Source organism: Dermacentor silvarum, chromosome 7 (assembly GCF_013339745.2).
Source record: "Dermacentor silvarum isolate Dsil-2018 chromosome 7, BIME_Dsil_1.4, whole genome shotgun sequence".
NCBI classification, from domain to species: domain Eukaryota; kingdom Metazoa; phylum Arthropoda; class Arachnida; order Ixodida; family Ixodidae; genus Dermacentor; species Dermacentor silvarum.
The window spans coordinates 11,396,224-11,413,888 of NC_051160.1; the positions used below are offsets into that span (position 1 = coordinate 11,396,224).

General features: G+C 48.1%; 2 protein-coding genes across 2 annotated transcripts in view; one reads left to right on the forward strand and one right to left on the reverse strand.

Moving 5' to 3' along the window:
- The window catches only part of LOC119457558 (retinol dehydrogenase 11), a 31,010-nt gene extending 28,195 nt beyond the window's left edge, over positions 1-2,815 (reverse strand). The window contains exon 1 of the mRNA XM_037719165.2: positions 1,402-2,815. Within this exon, the coding sequence (XP_037575093.1) occupies positions 1,402-1,476 (75 nt within the window). The 5' untranslated portion in view covers positions 1,477-2,815. The remainder of the gene's footprint in view (positions 1-1,401) is intronic.
- LOC119457557 (retinol dehydrogenase 13) overlaps positions 1-17,665 on the forward strand; it is a 143,153-nt gene that overhangs the window by 13,573 nt on the left and 111,915 nt on the right. The window lies entirely within an intron of this gene.

Consider the following 17,665-nt stretch of genomic DNA (forward strand, 5'->3'; position numbering starts at 1 on the left):
GACTCAGACGGTCGAATCTGGGGTCTTGGATGCGAGCTGTTTTTTAACGGGCCAAGCACGTCGCTTAGGTGTTACGTTAGGAGGAAAAACAAAAAGCGATAGAGGAGCCTTCGAACGGCCGAACCCGGCGGAGATGGAGAGATTAGACCGAGAAAGCATCGAAGGCGCGGTCAGCATTAAGGGAAAGTTCGGAAGCGAGATGAAATAACCGCGTCTGTTTATAGGGAAGTGATTGTATCGGGAAAAAGTAAATAGAAAACAAGTGGTTACGTGACCTAGAGATTTATCTAGTCGCACGCGATGCGGCGATAAACGTAACTCTTTCGTAACCGTCTCGAAGCGACTGCTGCAGTGAATGTTGCGTAATACCGCTACACCGCCGATGTGTGGCATAGCTGGCTACGGCGCACTGCTGCATGCCGCTGTTGAGCAAGTCAGGTCCCGGGTTCGATCCCCGTTGCGGTGGTCGTGTTACGATGTGGGTTGATGCGAAATGTGCTGTTAGTGCTCGAGTACTTTGATTATAGGTACATGTTGAGACGTTTCTCTGATGGTCAAAGTCAATCCTGAGGTTATTAATACTGGTAGCGCGATACTTTTGGTTAATGTGTATGAAGACTGACGTGGAAGTTTTGGGAGGAAGGTTCTTGACATTAAACTCCACCGATTTATGCGCAGTGAGTGCCTACTGTTATCCGTTCGCTTTCGCTATCTTCTCCAACCCCAGATTTGTTTGCAAACTTAATGTCGTCCTTCAATACAACTTAACGCTGCTTCATGATCAATTACTTAGTATGGTCGAACTGCTATTTTACAACTTCCCAATCGTAATCAGGTTCCACGAGATTAAATGGCTTTTTTTTTTCTTACTACGCGCAAAAGGTAAGTGACCGATAACAGGAGCTGGTCTTGCGTTTCGATTCAAACGCTTACACGATGAATCGTGGACTCCGTTATCGAGAGCACCTACTTTGCACACTGTTAACTCCATTTCCTAGAGCAATCGCAGCGCTCAACAAACGGAGTTCGTTCACTCCGTTTGCGACCACGCGGAGTACAAGAACTCCGGAAGATTGAGGGTTAATTGCAACATTCCACGGGATGAACATTTACCCTCTCACATAGGACCCTGCCAAGGCTCCCTCTTTTTCAAGAGTGCGACCACAATCATACGCTGCTGACACAAGGCTCCTTACTACGACTTGCCTCAAAGTATTTGCTATTTGACTTATACAGCTTTTGCTAGCAGAAGCACAGTCCCTGCAGTCTGGACAATACAGGATATTGCCCGTCACCTATACGATATTTATCAAACTGGCTTTCAGAACTCCCCGATTCCTTCTCCTTCTCTACAAATATATGATACTTTAAAAAGTTAGAAAGACGAAACACGTCACCTACCTCACGGACGAAGTCTTCCGCGGGGCAGTAATCCAACTGCGAGGGATCGCTGATCCTCTGGGCGAAGAGATCCATGACTGCGTACTTCTCGTGCTCGTGTTACAAAGAAGGTATGTTCGAGCAAGATATGTGTTTGTTGCGGATAGGTGGCTGTCTTTGCGGGCTCAGAAGGACTCGGTGCTTCGGAGTCAGCGTTCTACGAACAGGAGTGGAACGTAAAGAAGACAATTACCTATGCGTAAGAGCTGCCTTGAATGCAACGACAATCGCAGGCGGAGCGAATGAATAGCGAAAGTAACGTTAACCGCAGCGGAAGAAAACGACGTCTGGTACTACACGGTCTCATATCCCACTTGGACTTTGCCGGCGAGCGTCAACTTCTCGAACTTTCGAGGCGAGTCCAAAGCAGCGAAGAGTCAGAAATATCGAGCATTCGGGTGGCGATGTTCGAACAAAAACCGATGAGCAGGAGAGTCTCTTGCTAAAAACCTCTTTTCCCCACCACGTCAACGTCACTTCAGGCGTCTCGCGGGTCACGGCCTTCAGAACCGTCGCGCAGATATTCGAACTTCCGCGATCCGTTAGCGCTTTTTGCTTCTAGTGAAGGATTTGGGAACCGGAACAGGGAACAAGGAACTGTCTGCAACGATCATACACGGCGTCAGCTTCTGAAAGTTCCGATTTGGAGTCCTGTAACTTCCGGTTGAACGTCCGACACTGTCTTCGCCTCAAGTCAGCTTGAGAAGACACTTAAGGCTGCTTTAGAAATCTAGGTGCTCGGTTGAAGACACGATATGCCAGGGCCGAATCCTAGTTCAGTCGATTTCTCGAGAGTATAGTCGATGACACGTTGGCGTGGCCACAGTGTGGATTTCACTGCTGACTCCGGAGCTGCGTTTGCTGCGATGTTCGGTGAAGATGTGGCTTCGGCGTTGACTTCGATGTGAACTTCGGGGTGAACCTCGATGTGGACTTCAGTGTCGACTTAGTCGTGAACACCGGTGTGGTCTCCGGTGTTGACTTCTGTGCTGACTTCGGCCAGATGTACGGCGAAGGCTTTCAATGTAGCCTTCGATCTCCCACGCCTTCCGGTCGAACGTTCAATCGGTCACCTGGCTGCACTCAGATGTAAGGAAACGTTCTTCTTTGGTCCCCGTACACACTTTGAGCGATGCTCGAGTCGTGCCCACATCCACGGCACGTCCGCACTACACTGCCGGAACCCCGAAAGAACTCGACGGGGGAAAGGGGGGCGCTGGAAGGGAGTCTCTTTAAGGTAAGGATCCTAGGCGTGGCGTCGATCCGACGGGTTACCACGAGCCCCCGCACTGAAGTAGGAGGAAACACGAGCGGAAGAAACAAAAAACACAAAGTAACGGAGTTCGTAAGTCGACCCAGCACCGAGAGAAACGAATGACGGGATAGCGAACAGGCTGCTGCGAGGAATCAGAAAAGACGTAGGAGAGGAGGAAGTCGGAGACTGAAGCCAGGAGGAGGGCAGGACGCAAACCCGGAACGCCGCCAGGAAGCAGGAAAAGGATCTTTTTTCGGGAGGGGGGTGGGTCTGGTCTGAAAGTGGAGTGGGGCGAGGAGGTCTCGTTGCCGCTTACACCGACGCTGACCCGCCACATCTCGCCGTTTTGCGTCCGGCAGCGACCGCTCGGCATGTGTGTGTGCGTGTGTGTGTGTGCATGTGGCTCGCTCAACCGTCGTTACCCCTGGCTCGCGCACTCTCTCTCAGAGCCGTTCGCTTTCGTTCGCTTGGCCGAAGCCGGCGTGCCGGCGCTATAGGTAGTCTGTACAGCCTGCCGGTACGCCAGCCGAGCGAGGGAACTGCCGGTGTTTATAAATACACACGCTCAGCGGTAAACTTTTTTTTTTTTTGCGCTGACGGCTGTTGCGTAGCACGTGCGCGCGTGCGCGCGCGTTAGTTTTCGATGTCGAAGATGGTGCCCCGCAGCGTCGGTGTGTAACGATGGCCGAGCAGTTATGCAGGAAGCGGTCGTCGTTTGTACGACTTCATCTTGAGGACGCGTACTATGAAACTGGGCAGCCACGAGTCGTGGAGCAGGCAACAGCCGACGCTTGGTTGGCCCTTACGGCGTATCCCGTAACCGTCGTTCAAGAAAGAATGCAAAAGACGAAGGAAGAAACGTTCCATCTTGATTGGAGAGTTCGGTCAAATACGTGTGGAGTGAGATTGGACGATACGTAGGTGTCCAGTCTGCGTCGAAAGAAAGATAGCCCCCGAGCTTACGTAATTCTCGTAAGAACTTTGTTGACGCGATATAACAGACTTGAAGCTTGTTTCCCGTTTCCGGGGAGACGGAATGTCTCGAAAGCGCACGCGAGACACGAATACGACAAGAAGAAAGTCACGTGTTTCGAGCTTGTTTATTTTATCCTTTCTCTCTCTCGAGGTTTCGCTATGCGCCACATTCGCAAGAGGGACGACACTGTAGGCAGATAACTTAGATAAACACTTGAAAAGTGGAACCTCCATGGATACATTTCTTGAACCAAGTTATTCGATTTACCTTCAGTTAGATTTGATGTATCGGCTCACTGGGTGCATAAAAGAGAATATTTTAGCTGAGAATCAACTACAGCTGAATATTCAAATAGATGTTGAAAGGAAACTTCGGGACCAATTCCAATTTCCTTTTTCAAATACAATTCAAGCGCAGAAACGCTCTCTTTAAGGAACCGCTGAACAGATTTGAATGCTGTATTGTATTGAATCGAATTGCTTATTTTTGCACCCCAAAAACAGCGTACAACAACCCTTCTAATTCGGCGCACAAATGAAAAAAGAAAATACTAAATGAGATCATGAACAGAATATATTGTCGCGAAGAAATTTATGCCACAGTCTCAGTCAGTAAAGGTATACGGAGTTGCTGTTGCTGTCGTCGTGGGATCCAGTTTGTGCGACTGCTGCAGGGCGCGGGACGATTTGTCACGCTGCTGTATCGGCCAATTACCGACAACGAAGGACGCAGGTCCGCTCCGCGAAGAGGGGACGCGGGGGACACCCACGCAGGGAAATAAATGCGGCTTAGCAGAGCCGTAGAACAGCCGCCGGATGCGCGCGCCGGCTTGGAACAATATAGGGAAGACGGTTCGAGCCGAATGGGAAGCGTTTGGGGAGACGGGCATGAAGATAAGAGGAAGGGGTGTGTGTGTTTGAAGCCGCCGCTACCTCTAAGCGGCCCCGGGCTTCCCAGATGTCACGTTGACGTTCTCGGCCGCTACTGCGGTTTGTTTGTATGCCTCGCCGCCGGACATGGAGGGGCAGTCACGGAGATTGGGCGACGCGACAAGCGACCACCCTGTTTCAGTGTCACTGTTTGGCATCCGCGCGTACCTGTTGACAATGCCTGGAGAAAACGGAAATACATTGACGACCACTTAGCCGGTTTCGACCGATGGGTGCTTTTGTGTGCGATCGCCACCCACCACTGCACGGGGTTCTTAGCACTGGCGGGTCAACGCTCGGTCAGTAACCCTTATGCTTCAAAGCCGTGGCTCCGTGGGCACATTCTCGCAGCTTGCATGCCAGCTTCTTGAAAGAGATGTTTAGCCCGCGGGCTTGCGCGTAAACAACAGGGAGCGATGCGAGTAACGCATGGCTATGCCCTTGCGAGCTGAGTCTTCCCTCCGGTGCCGGAGGACATCGGGGTCAATACTCGATGTCTAACGTGAGGGAGAGTGAAAAGACACGTGCCTTTCAGTGAACCTATCCCCTTGCGTGTTGTGGATTGTGCCATTGTTTTGACCAATGCCATGTCCGTCACGAAAATCTTGGTGCCATTTTTTACAATGACGTGAGCCCCCTTTGCGATTGGCTGGTTTGCGACTCTTTGTGCAACTGCGTGTTTAAAGAGTCGCGTTTTGGTGGGGTGAGAGAGAGCAAGGAGACAACAGCCCACGGCGCCACTTCACCACGGGAGACCAGGCCAGGCAGTGCAGGGCGCCGACGAGCGGTATGACATCATTTTGTATGTAAACGTGTAGAGTGTAAACTTAAAGCAAATGCCAAATTAATAAACCCAGTTATTCAAATGATTCCTCTCGTCGTCGTCGTACCTGCCAATTGATATGCATCTGCCTCTGCCGGAGCGCATCCCCCATCATCGTCGTCTCCCAGATGAGCTGATGCGTCTGAATGTTAACAGCTGCGTCACTTCGCTACAATGTATAACAAAATACTTATAGCATGGACAAAATAAATATGAATTAGAATATTAATAAAGCAATATTCTTAATATATGCTGCGAGTATGATGCATGTAAGAGCGAAAGCTAAATTCTACTGACTGTGCGAAGCAGAGTTTTTATTTCCGACCCCACAGTTTTTACGAAGAGAAATGGTGAAAGTTGGTGAGTTTTAAAAAAAGAATTGAGGCACAAGGTTTGCAATTTCTTAACTCTACGCCAAAACTTAAGCATGTTAACTTAGACTTAAGCAGGTTAAAGTATGCGAAGTGGACAAATGCGATACGTGAGCCTACATCTCACGGGAAGTCTTTACAACATTTACGGGTGTGTTGCAAGTTGTACTCGCAAATCAGTGGTGTATGTCAGAGCGGTCTACATAACACATAAATTTTATCCGCGCTGTATATGTCAGTAGAGGTGCAGCTTACAGAATTGCGACCTTGTTGTTTTATTGCTTGATGCTTGAGCTTTTTGTTGTTGTTTCACTACCTCTCTCTTTTTATCTTACCTTTCTTTCTTTTATTTTTTTTTATATTTTCAGTACTTCCTGTAAAGAAATTAATGGCCTAAATCAAACTACAGAAGGTGCATTTCAACTCATTTTTTAAAATCAAATCTCGTCTAATTCCGTAGTGGATGCCGCGCAAAATGATTTCAGCGTTCACGTGTATTTAGATAAGATTTACTTCCTGGCATTCTCTTATCAGGAAACCACCGAACAGGTTTGAATGAAACTTGATACATATTGTTTATAAAAGAAAATTATAGGGTCACAGTTTGGAATTGGACCCTCAAAAAAAAAAAAAAAAAAAAAAAAAAAAAAAAAAAAACAGGCTTGTCCTCTTGGTCTGCAGTGGCCCGATAATTTAGGTCACTGAGTTAAAGACACCCGCTGTTCCCGTTTGATGAGCCAAGTAAACTTCTCGTGGACGAACGGGGCCCAATCATGCCGTTAAACCTGTAAACACGCGAACGTGCGTAATAACCATGCGTTCTCTAATCAATCCGGTGTGTTCTCGGCTGTTTAGCGAAAAAAGAAATCGCTCAATTATGCATCCTTCTGGCCTTGGCAAAGCAAACACTCTGAAAGGAAAAGCGAAAGCACTAACAGCAAGGGCCAGACACGGTTTTGCTAATTGCGCCGTGATTAGCTAGATAAAGAGCATGGCTCATTAATCTGTACACATGTTATCGAGAATGTCGTCGCAGTTTTAAACTAGGATCTCACTAAGCTTCAATTCAAACTGCGGAACTGATGGAGCGTCAAGCTTCGAATCCTTCTGTACCATCCAAGGGACTCATTAATTTCCCAGAAAGTTCGTGCTGGTGCGTTCTGAAGCGGGAAGTTCTAGCGCCATGCACCGTGTCCGCGCGCACCCTCTTTCATTACAGTTCGGTGCAGCGCTTTCGTAGCTGAGCTCGAGCGACCCCGAATACATTTTTCTGTACAGAATTACATAAGGGTGCTCGAAACGGTGACCTTTTTCGAGACTGAATCGAATACGAACATTAGAGAAAGGCGGCCGCCGAGTATTGAATGGAGTATGTTATTTCTAAAGGCAGTGAAATACAAAGATCGACGCAATGTCCTCTCGGTGGAAAACGAAGGCTTATTGGAATTATTTATTCGGGCTCATTTACAGGAATATTTAAATGCAAGCAATGCCATTCGCAAATGGAAGTCGGGTCAACCGAGGGGCTTGTAAAAGTGAAACAAGCACTTGTAGTTATCCGGTGCACCATGACAATGGCAGTAATTAAAACAATAGGGAACTGTGTACGTCACCCAGACACGCGTAGAGTTTTAATGTCGTTCAAGGAGGGAAGTGCAGTACCATAGCACATCACATTGTTTTAAGGGTTGGAAACATAGGGCGAATTTTCATATAATAAATTGCTTTGCCTAAATTGAGACAAATTTGCATGTATACGCTGCCTGAAAGTGAGGCGCCTTAATGAAAGACTAACAATTATTAGGCGGCTTCGTGCGTTCGCTCAGGAAGCGTTGCGCTCTTAAATAAGGGTGTAAATCGGTCTATAATTCACACTTTTGCACCCTTTTGGGTGTAAGGATGTGAGTTATCGACCGATTTAAACCCTTATTCATTTTAAGGGTGGACGTTTCTTTTCCAGCGTGCAGCCGAATCATTCGAAACAGTCCTCACCTTCATCGCTCAATCTCCTATAGAAGACCCCAATAAGTGTTATCCCTTGCATACTCGAAAAAGAAAAGCGAATATACGACTCGAATTCTCGAATCGAATACGAATCAAATACAAACTATTCGATTCGTATTCGTAATTTTCAGTATTGGCACACTCCTGCTAATAAACATTTTTTTTTTATTGAATGAAGCAAAGCAGGAAGGTAGACCTTCTCGGAGCGGGATATCCCATAACTTCTAGTTCACTATACTCGGGAAAGTGTTAAAAATGATAAAGCAGGAGGAAAATAATAATGAGCACTACACACACGAGTATAAGTCATAAGCGTACGCATTTGGGCCGGTTGGTACATGATTACGAGCAGCAAACAGCGCTAAACGACACGGCGAAGGTAAGGACACAGACCACAGCGCTGTGATCTGTGCCCTTCTCTTCGTCCTATCCTCTAGCGCTGTTTTCTGCTCGTAATAAGCCATAAGTGCACAAATAGTGTTACCATGAGCACTGGAAGCACGGTCTAGTTATTTTGGAACAGTCAACGCATCATCACGTGTGAAGAGGCCGCACAAGTCTGTTTGTATAGTGTGTATTTTTTTCTGGAGTTAACAGAATTTAAAAAGAGATCACCCGTGGCCTGTAGCAAATCTTGATCACTGGACGCACGTATAGTTATTTTGGAACAGTCAACGCTCATCACGTGTGAAGAGGGCCGCACAAGTTGTTGTATAGTGTGTATTTTTTCTGGATTTAACAGAATTGAAAAGAGGATCACCAGTGGCCTGTAGCAGAATGCTGCTACTCTTTTTGAGCCGGACTACTCTACGATGCGGACATCTTTCTTGCACAAGAAATTTAAATGCATAATCGACTAATTGCCCAAAATCTTGTTAATTGGTCCCTGAATTAATTACTTTGTGGCACATATCGCAATTTACTAACTGTAGCTGGTGAGATCTCAAGACGTACCCCACTTGGAATGACTTCTCAGGATGACACCAGTTTCGAGATATGCGTTAAGCATTTTTCGATGTCATACACTGGTGTTTCAGTTATTTTGCAGCTTGCATGCATTAAACAGGTTCTTGCATGCATAAAAAGTAAGAAAACCGGGAAATCTTACGGCAAGTCTGACGGCGACACACTTAAAACTGGTGCTATAGTTTAAAGATTCGTTTCAAGTGGACGTCACTCTTGAGAACTCACAATCTTCAATTCATAAATTTCAATATGTGGCCGTACTTAATTAAATAAAAAATAGTTGACTAATGAAATTTGTGCATTAGCCTATCATGCATTTCGGTTTCTTGCATAAGTAAAGTCCACCTCTTCGAGTAAGCCAGCTAAGTGCTAATCGTGCTATACGACACAGGCCAATTTGACAACGCTCTCGTAATGTTAACGAAATGAAAGAAAGCCTGCATGGTTAACAAATGTATGCCGAATCTCCACTTGCACATAAACGTACTTTCTAACTGTAAAGCACGGCTGCAATACGAAGATGCTAACAAAAATACAGGAAGCAAAATAAATGTGAAGCATACGGATCGGTTAATCATATAAGTCAGGAGCGCTCCATGAAACATACGACAAAATACTTAAGCTGCAGCCAACTCTGTCCACTAAGAAACCGTGAAGGCCGTTCACGGCACATTCTGCAAGGTGGAAACAGTGACTCAGTGATTTATTTGGATGAAATTCGAATAAGTCCCAGCTTTTGCACAAACGAAAAATTCTCCAATGATCAAAGGATGATATCATGGGACGATGAAAAAGAACGTTCCAGCAACAAAGCACATATCTCAAACATGTCTAAACAGTCAGTATAGAATAAAAACAGCAAAAAAAAAAAAAACAACAACGACCAATTCTGCTCTTTCTGGGGTTGAAACACATGTCGACTAATTCAATAGAATCGTTGCAAAATTTAAGAAGCACACAAGGAACTACCAAATGCTAATACAGAGATACACTGTCACTTTAAGCAAAGAAGGTAATAGCTTTCAGAGCTTTATTAACGCCTAATCGTAATGATGCGTTATCCAATGGCTCACGCGACAATAGTCGAGCAGTACATTACAGGCGAGTCGGCAGCACTCTTCACTGCGAACGCCTAATCCTTACAATATCCCTTGTCGTTACAATGTACTTACAACAACGACGACAAAGCCTCCACTCCATACCACATAATATTAGCATCCATTTTACGTTGTCGCTTATAGCAATCCCTCTGGAGAGATACAAGCCATCGTTGCGGACCACTGTATAAAATCGATCCACCTTGTGACTCCTACATACCGTGAGGCCTCAAAAGGGAAGACCAAACATGCCTTCACCGCATCAGACTCAACATATGGCCTACACGAACTTCTCCAAGTGCAAGATTTAACTGACGGACTCACCAATGTGCTCTCCGAGTGTACAACACCCCTGAAGACCTGCAACATTCTCCGTGCAAGCGCTACCTCTACATGTCAGAGGTAGCACTGTTGGCACAAGCTTGCTATGTTTACCTTCAGGGCGCCCATCTTCTCTCTTAATCATGACCTATCTCGTCCAGTCTCTCCTGAGCCGCCTCAATTCTCACTCATCGATGCTTACCTCACTGCATAACATTATTCGCACGCTTTATTTTGCGTTACTGTCTTTATTGCGTTTCTTTCTTTTCCTTCTTTCTTTTCTTTTTCATCGTTGCAAACCTCATCAAGGATGGTCCAACTATGCGACCCATGCAGGCGAAATGTTTTTAAAGCCGACACCATCCGAAATAACTTAAAGAGTGGCATGTGTAATGGAATCTATCGCAGAGCCCGCATGCTTTCCACTGAATTATTATGGCACGAGACAGAAATGCACTCCGATAGAAGACTACGCACAGAAACTAGAAACAGAAAATTGGCTGCAGCTCAGTGATTCCCAAAGGAGAAACCTCGCCACAAAGAAAACCTGGAACATACTTAGAAGTATGTTAGACCCAGCAGCAACAAAATCAGAATAGTCGCGCACCCTTGAGACCATAGTGGGAGAATTCCAGGGCACAGAAGGCGAACTCATAGCAAAACTCAAAGAAAGATACATAGGGGAACCAATTATTCCGTCATACTCGAAAGCATACGATGGGCCCCCGAACGAAATTTTGAGCCTCCCCATAACGGAAGCAGAGCTTTTCGCAGCAACCCAGGCAGCTAAGAAAAATACAGCGCCTGGGAAGGATCGGTTAACTAATGCAATGCGACGGAACATAAATCATGAACAAATGAAGAACCTAACTGAATACTTCAACAGAGAGATATGGCCAACCGGGAAAATTCCAGAACATTGGAAAGAGGCAGAAATCATTTTGATACCTAAACCCGGCAAGGATCGTAGCATACAAAACCTCAGGCCGATCTCACTCACGTCTTGCCTGGGAAAACTTCTTGAGCGAGTCATCCACACAAGACTTAGAAACTATATAGAAGACAATAACCTCTTGTCAAACTATATTTATGGCTTCAGGCCACACTTATCGACACAATATGTCTTCCTAAGACTGAAGGAAGAGGTACTGAGCCACATTCCAACAGGAAGTGAACATTTACTAGCGGCCCTAGACCTCAAAAGCGCATTCGATACCATCGCGCACGAACTGATATTGAAAGAACTTGAGAAAACCAGGTGCGGTGAAGACTTACAATTATATCAAATCTTTCTTGGGGAATAGAATTGCCACTATCATCATAGGAGAAACCCGATCCGGCTCTTTCAATATGCCAAATAGGGGCACACCACAAGGTGCCATCCTCCCACCCCTACTGTTCAACTTGGGGATGAATAACCTAGCCCATAGGCTGGAAAAGTGTCCAAATCTGGATTTTATCTTTTATGCAGATTACATTACTCTTTGGGCGACAAAAGGCTCAATTGGAACAAAATAACAAGTTCTTCAAGACGCAATAAACTTAGTGCACGATTTCGCCTCTGAGAACAGAATAAAATGTGCACCTGAAAAATCAGAATGCATAACGGTACACGGAAAATATTACAACAAATCTGAAAAAGCTGAACTGAAGCTTGGAGATTCGACACTTAAAGAATCCAAAAAAGTGAGGATTTTAGGGCTGTGGATACAACACAATACAAGAGTAGACCATACCCTAAAAACGCTAAAGAATTCAGTAAAACAAATCACGAGAATGATAGGAAGAATTACGCGGAACGGGAGAGGACTAACCGAATCAGACGCATTAAGACTAGTTCAAGCTTTTGCAATAAGCAGAATTACCTACAGCATCCCGTATCACGAGCTTAACCGTAAAGAGGCAGAGCAGGCAGACATCCTAATACGCATGGCGTATAAGGCCACCCTGGGTCTACCACTGGGGACATCCACGGAGAGACTCGAGGCTCTTGGGGTGTACAACACCTTTGAAGAACTCAAAGCAATGATAATGGTCACATAAGGAGAACGCCTTAATATGTCACAGGCGGGCAGGAGGGTCCTAGAAGAGCTGGGATACCCGATCAACCCACAATACTACAGCAGCGAACTAGTGGACATATCGAGGGAGATGCGAGAAAAACTAAAAATCTCCCCTATCCCCCCAAAAATGAACCCAAAATATCATTCAGGCAGGCGTAATGCCCGAGCCAAACAATTAGAAAAACAATTCGGCCATAACCGCGACACAATACACACAGACGCAGCACGGAACATTAAGGGACACGTTATCGTGGCTGCTTCGAGACCCTCCGGTATTCCAAGAACCATAACAACAGCTTAAGTTCGCACAGCCTGCACCAGCACAGTGGAGGCGGCTGCAGTGGCCCTGGCGATAAAGACACGGGAGGGAGAAGACAGCCCCGCCTACGTCCTCATGGACTCCCAGGCGGCCTGCCGACTCTTCCTCCACGGAAGAATCCCTATATAGGGTCGCCCTTAACATCTTGGGCGATCGACTAAGACAAGAACATCACATTGTATGGTGTCCGGGGCATGTAAGTGTCACTGGTAACACAGGGGCAGACACTCTTGCTCGCGATACTTCAATCTGAACAAGGAATGACACGCCAATCGGAAACAACAATCAAATACTAGCATGCGATGTCTTAGAACATCAACGTCGTTCTCGCCAAGAACTCGCCGCGTCAAACCCGCAATTAACAGTGGAGGAGGTTCGGCTATACAGAAAAATCCAGATAAACACCTACCCATATCTGGGACGATGGCATGCTATTTGGCCAACCAGATATGCCAGTCAGTGCCCCTGATGTGGGGGGAGGCCATCCTTGCCCAATGTGACATGGGATTGGCAATCACGACCCCAAAATTCAAATTCACTCCGTTTAGCACAAAATTTCTTTAGGAGCCTTGGACAGCCATCCTTACCCGGTGTTGCTTCCCGAATCGGCCGGGCGCATTCTTTGATTGTTTCCCATTGAGGCAGGCCCTTTCATCGAGGCAGGACCACAACCGCCACCCTTCGTTAGAAGCGGGGATTAGGGCGAAGGCCATTCTCCCGACCCTGGCAAGATAACCGTAAGAGGGCAAGAAGCTAAGTCACCGACTTTCGTGGAAGGAGTGTGAGCCCCCTGTTTCCAGATTGCCTCGTCCTTGCTTCGAAGGTGCAACATTAGAGGCGGAGTTCTGTAAACAATACGACTCCTCTGATTGGCCGCACCAAGGTCATCAGATTCCCTAGTCGGGTCAACTAGGGAAGACCAATGTTTTATAAGGAGGCACCTTGAGTGCAGTGGTGGACTGACGTGTTCTGGTATGTGCTCAGACTTTCAAAGTGCTCCCCCATGGAGTGGGCTTCGATTATTGGAGCCACTGTAAATATGTAAAATAAACCCTTTTTTTCTCTCGCTCTTACTCCCGGACGTACTTATCCCTTTGGCTGAAGGATCACCGGCCTAAACGATACCTGAGTACCAACACCGGACTGACCTGGAGACTCAATTGAGCCTCCTCGACCAGGCACGGCGCGTGGCGGTGGCCACTGAAGTCCTGGATTAAGGACCCACCCTCCGGCCCCCTTAACCCAATTTTTCCTCAATAAAGTTATTTCTCTCTCTCAAGCTCGGGACCGACGAATAGGCGCGATTCGGGTACCCGTCAGAGCGAATACTACTCCCGCCTGCACTTGTACTTTACGCACAAGGAAGACCAAGACATGATTATCCCCTCCCCCCCCCCCCCCCCACACACACACACACAAAATAGAAATGAATAAAAGAAGTTGTTAGAACTCGAAAGAGACCGTCCACTGCCGCATTGCAGGGAATCGTGTGTTCAGGCTTTTTCTGTTCCAGGCGAGTGTCACCGCATCTGCATTTTCCGTAACACTACATGGTACTATACAGTGAGATGTGACATATAGGACGCGGCTGCGAAGGGAGTGTGCTTCCTACTTCAGTTGCGCGAGGCATGTTTATTGTTAAAGGATATATCGCACCGCGAAGTTGTGCTGGGGATTTCTCTTTTATTGCGATAGCAATTATATGGACACTCAAAAGCAGATTTCTGCCGTCGGCGTCGGCGTCGCCGTCGCCGTCGCCGTGAGGTTCCGTATGACGTCATTTGGAGATGAAATCGTCGCCGCGCGCCGAACGCTGTATGTGCGAGTGAAAGGGCGCGAGGGGCGCGTCTTTCACGGCGCGGCGGAGTGAACGCACGGCGGAGAACAAACGCGCGTTCTGCGCCGTGCTCGCTTAAGGGCTGCAGAATTAGGCGTCTCGTTTCTCCTTTACAATCACCATATATGTAGAGCAAACGCGCCTTCTTCAGACGCGCGAGAGGCCGTGGGGGAGGGGGAAGGAAGGGACGCGACGTTTAGCTGCGGCACCAAGTGCCTATTTATATGAGAGGCTCCAGCAACAGTCACCAACGCCGCACGCATTTTGAGCTAACGCGGGCAAAACGCCGATGGCGTCGACAACAGTTCTGCGTGTTGTTGCTACCAAAGCCGCTCACCTTACTTCGTATGACATTGCTGTGTTGCTATCGCATTCATTGCTTCGCCCTTAGGGCGAAACTGTGACATTTTTCTTCGTCTGTCCCCTTCATATGCAGCATCGCAGTGGCGGGCACGGCTGGATATTACCAACGTCCCTCGGTCTGATTATACTCGCTTCGCCTTACATACCCCCAGACGTTTAAGAGTGTCGGAGCTAACACGAGAAAGATCCAGCCCTGACAGCGTTGAGTTTTCGAACTGATATTTTTATTCTCGCTCTGCACCTGCCGCGCGTTCCAATGCCAACTTCGTCTTCCTTGACGGGCGCCGCATGCTGAGGTGCTACAGGGCTCCCCCCCCCCCCCCCCCCCCCCGTAGAGCGTGAGCCATAGGAGTCGCCCAGTGAACGTGCTTGGATGTGGAAGTCCAGACTTGAGATGGAAGCTCCGCGGACGCGAGAGCGGCAATGTATGCAGGTTTTAGTCGATCGGCAGCCACGACGTCTTCACGGCCGTTGATGTCCAGCGTGAACGTTTTAGGTGTACGATGGAGGACGCGAAATGGGCCATCATAGGCCGGTGTGAGTGGTGGCCGTATTTGGTCACGCCGAACGAAAACGTGACTGCAGTCATGCAGATCCTGGCTGACAAAGACAGATTGGGGGTGTCGGTCGGCAGGAATTACAGGAGCAAGGTCGTGAAACGTGGTGCGCAGCTCTCGAATGTACGTAGCGGCATCATGAGTGGAAGGGGGCGACGACGGCTCAAAGAATTCACCTGGAAGACGCAGAGACACGCCATAGACTAGTTCAGCTGACGAGCAGCCGAGATCCGTCTTCAATGCTGATCGGATGCCCAGAAGTACGAAGGGGAGGTGATCAAGCCAACGTTCTCTTGGCTGGTGAGCAGTGAGGGCAGCTTTCAGTTGTCGATGAAGCCGTTCGACCATGCCATTGGCTGAAGGATGGTAGGCAGTCGTGTGGATGTGTCGAATGCCCAAGATATTGGCAAGTGCGGTGAAAAGGGCCGATTGAAATTGACGACCGCGATCAGTGGTGACGACAGAAGGGCATCCAAAGCGTGATACCCAGCCGTTTGTGAAAGCCTTGGCCACTGTCGGTGCTGTAATGTCGGAAACGGGAAACGCTTCCGGCCATCTGGTGAAGCGATCCACACATGTCAGTAGGTAACAGGCCCCTTGTGATGGTGGAAGAGGGCCGACGATGTCGAGATGGACGTGGGAAAACCTTGCGTCGGGAGGCCGAAAGGGGGATGGTGCAGTGACCGTGTGACGGTGAATTTTAACACGCTGGCACTGAAGGCAGGTTCGCGCCCAGCGTCGGACGTCAGCATTGATACTTGGCCAAAGGAAACGAGATGTGACTAGCTTCTGGGTCGCACGAATACCCGGATGGCTCATGTTGTGCAATTGATCAAAAATTGCACGACGAAACGCTTTAGGCACGAAGGGCCGAGGAACACCAGTAGACGTTTCGCACGTTATTAATGAGGTAGAAAATGGAAGTAGGCACTCCGTGAAAGATAGAGACGTGGATGAAGAGCGAAGACTATGTAGCTCAGGATCGTTGCTCTGGGCAGCTGCTAGCTCTTCCATGTCTAGTGGTGGCTGGGTCGACAAGGCATCGATGCGTGAGAGTGCATCAGCGGCGGCATTTTCCGACCCGTGTACGTGTCTGAGATCCACGGTGAATTCGGAGATAAAGCATAGTTGACGGATCTCCCTTGCAGTGTAATTGCTGTGATTGCGATGGAAGGCAAACGTCAGGGGCTTGTGGTCTGTAACGACGTAAAAGTCCCGGCCCTCCAGTAAATGGCGGAAATGCTTGATGGCGAGGTACACAGCAAGGAGTTCTCGGGCAAATGTACTCTATTTTACTTCCGTTGGTTTGAGTTTTTGCGAGAAGAATCCAAGGGCCTGCCAACCTGATGCGTGCTGCTCGAGAACAGCGCCAACTGCTACACTCGATGCATCGGTGATGAGACGAAATGGGGCATCAGGAACGGGATGTATGAGCATGGTGGCGTCTGCCAGAGCCTTTTTGGCAGTGGCGAAGGCAGATGCGGCGTCGTCGGTCCATTCCAGTGGCGCAGCCGGGTCTTTTTTTATAGCTAATAGGTCGGTTAAGGGCTTTAGGAAAGTGGCACACTTAGGAAGAAAGCGGCGATGGAAGTTTAGTAGGCCCAGGAATTCTCGGAGTCGTTTCATTGATGTCGGGGGTGGAAAGTCTTGGATAGCCTTCACTTTGCTGGCGAGCGGTTGTATACCCTGTGGAGTGACAAGGCGGCCTAAGAACTCGATTGTAGCGACGCCGAAGACGCACTTATTGGGATTTATGACGAGGCCGTAATCATCCAGACGGTGAAACAGGGTGCGCAGGTGGTATTCATGCTCAGGGCCCGATGAGCTTGCTACCAGGAGGTCATCAAGGTAGGCAAATACGAAATCGAGACCTCGCGTGACCTCGTTGATAGTGCGCTGAAAAGTCTGTGCTGCGTTGCGCAGTCCAAAAGGCATCCTTACATATTCGAACAAGCCAAATGGGGTGATGATGGCCGTCTTCGGAATGTCAGCGGGTTCTACAAGAATCTGATGGTAAGCCTTCACTAAGTCAATCTTAGAGAAGATCGTGCACCCAGCCAAATTTGATGTGAAATCCTGTATGTGAGGAAGTGGGTAGCGGTCTGGTAAGGTGTGGGCATTGAGAGCGCGGTAATCCCCACATGGTCTCCAGTCGCCAGGATCTTTCTTCGGGACCATGTGGAGTGGCGATGCCCAGTTGCTGGAGGAAGGCCGCACAATGCCAAGTTCAAGCATGTGCTCAAACTCACGGCGGGCGATGGTGAGGCGTTCTACAGAAAGTCGACGAGGCCGTGTAAAAACGGGAGGTCCAGTGGTCACAATGTGGTGAGTGACGGAATGCTTC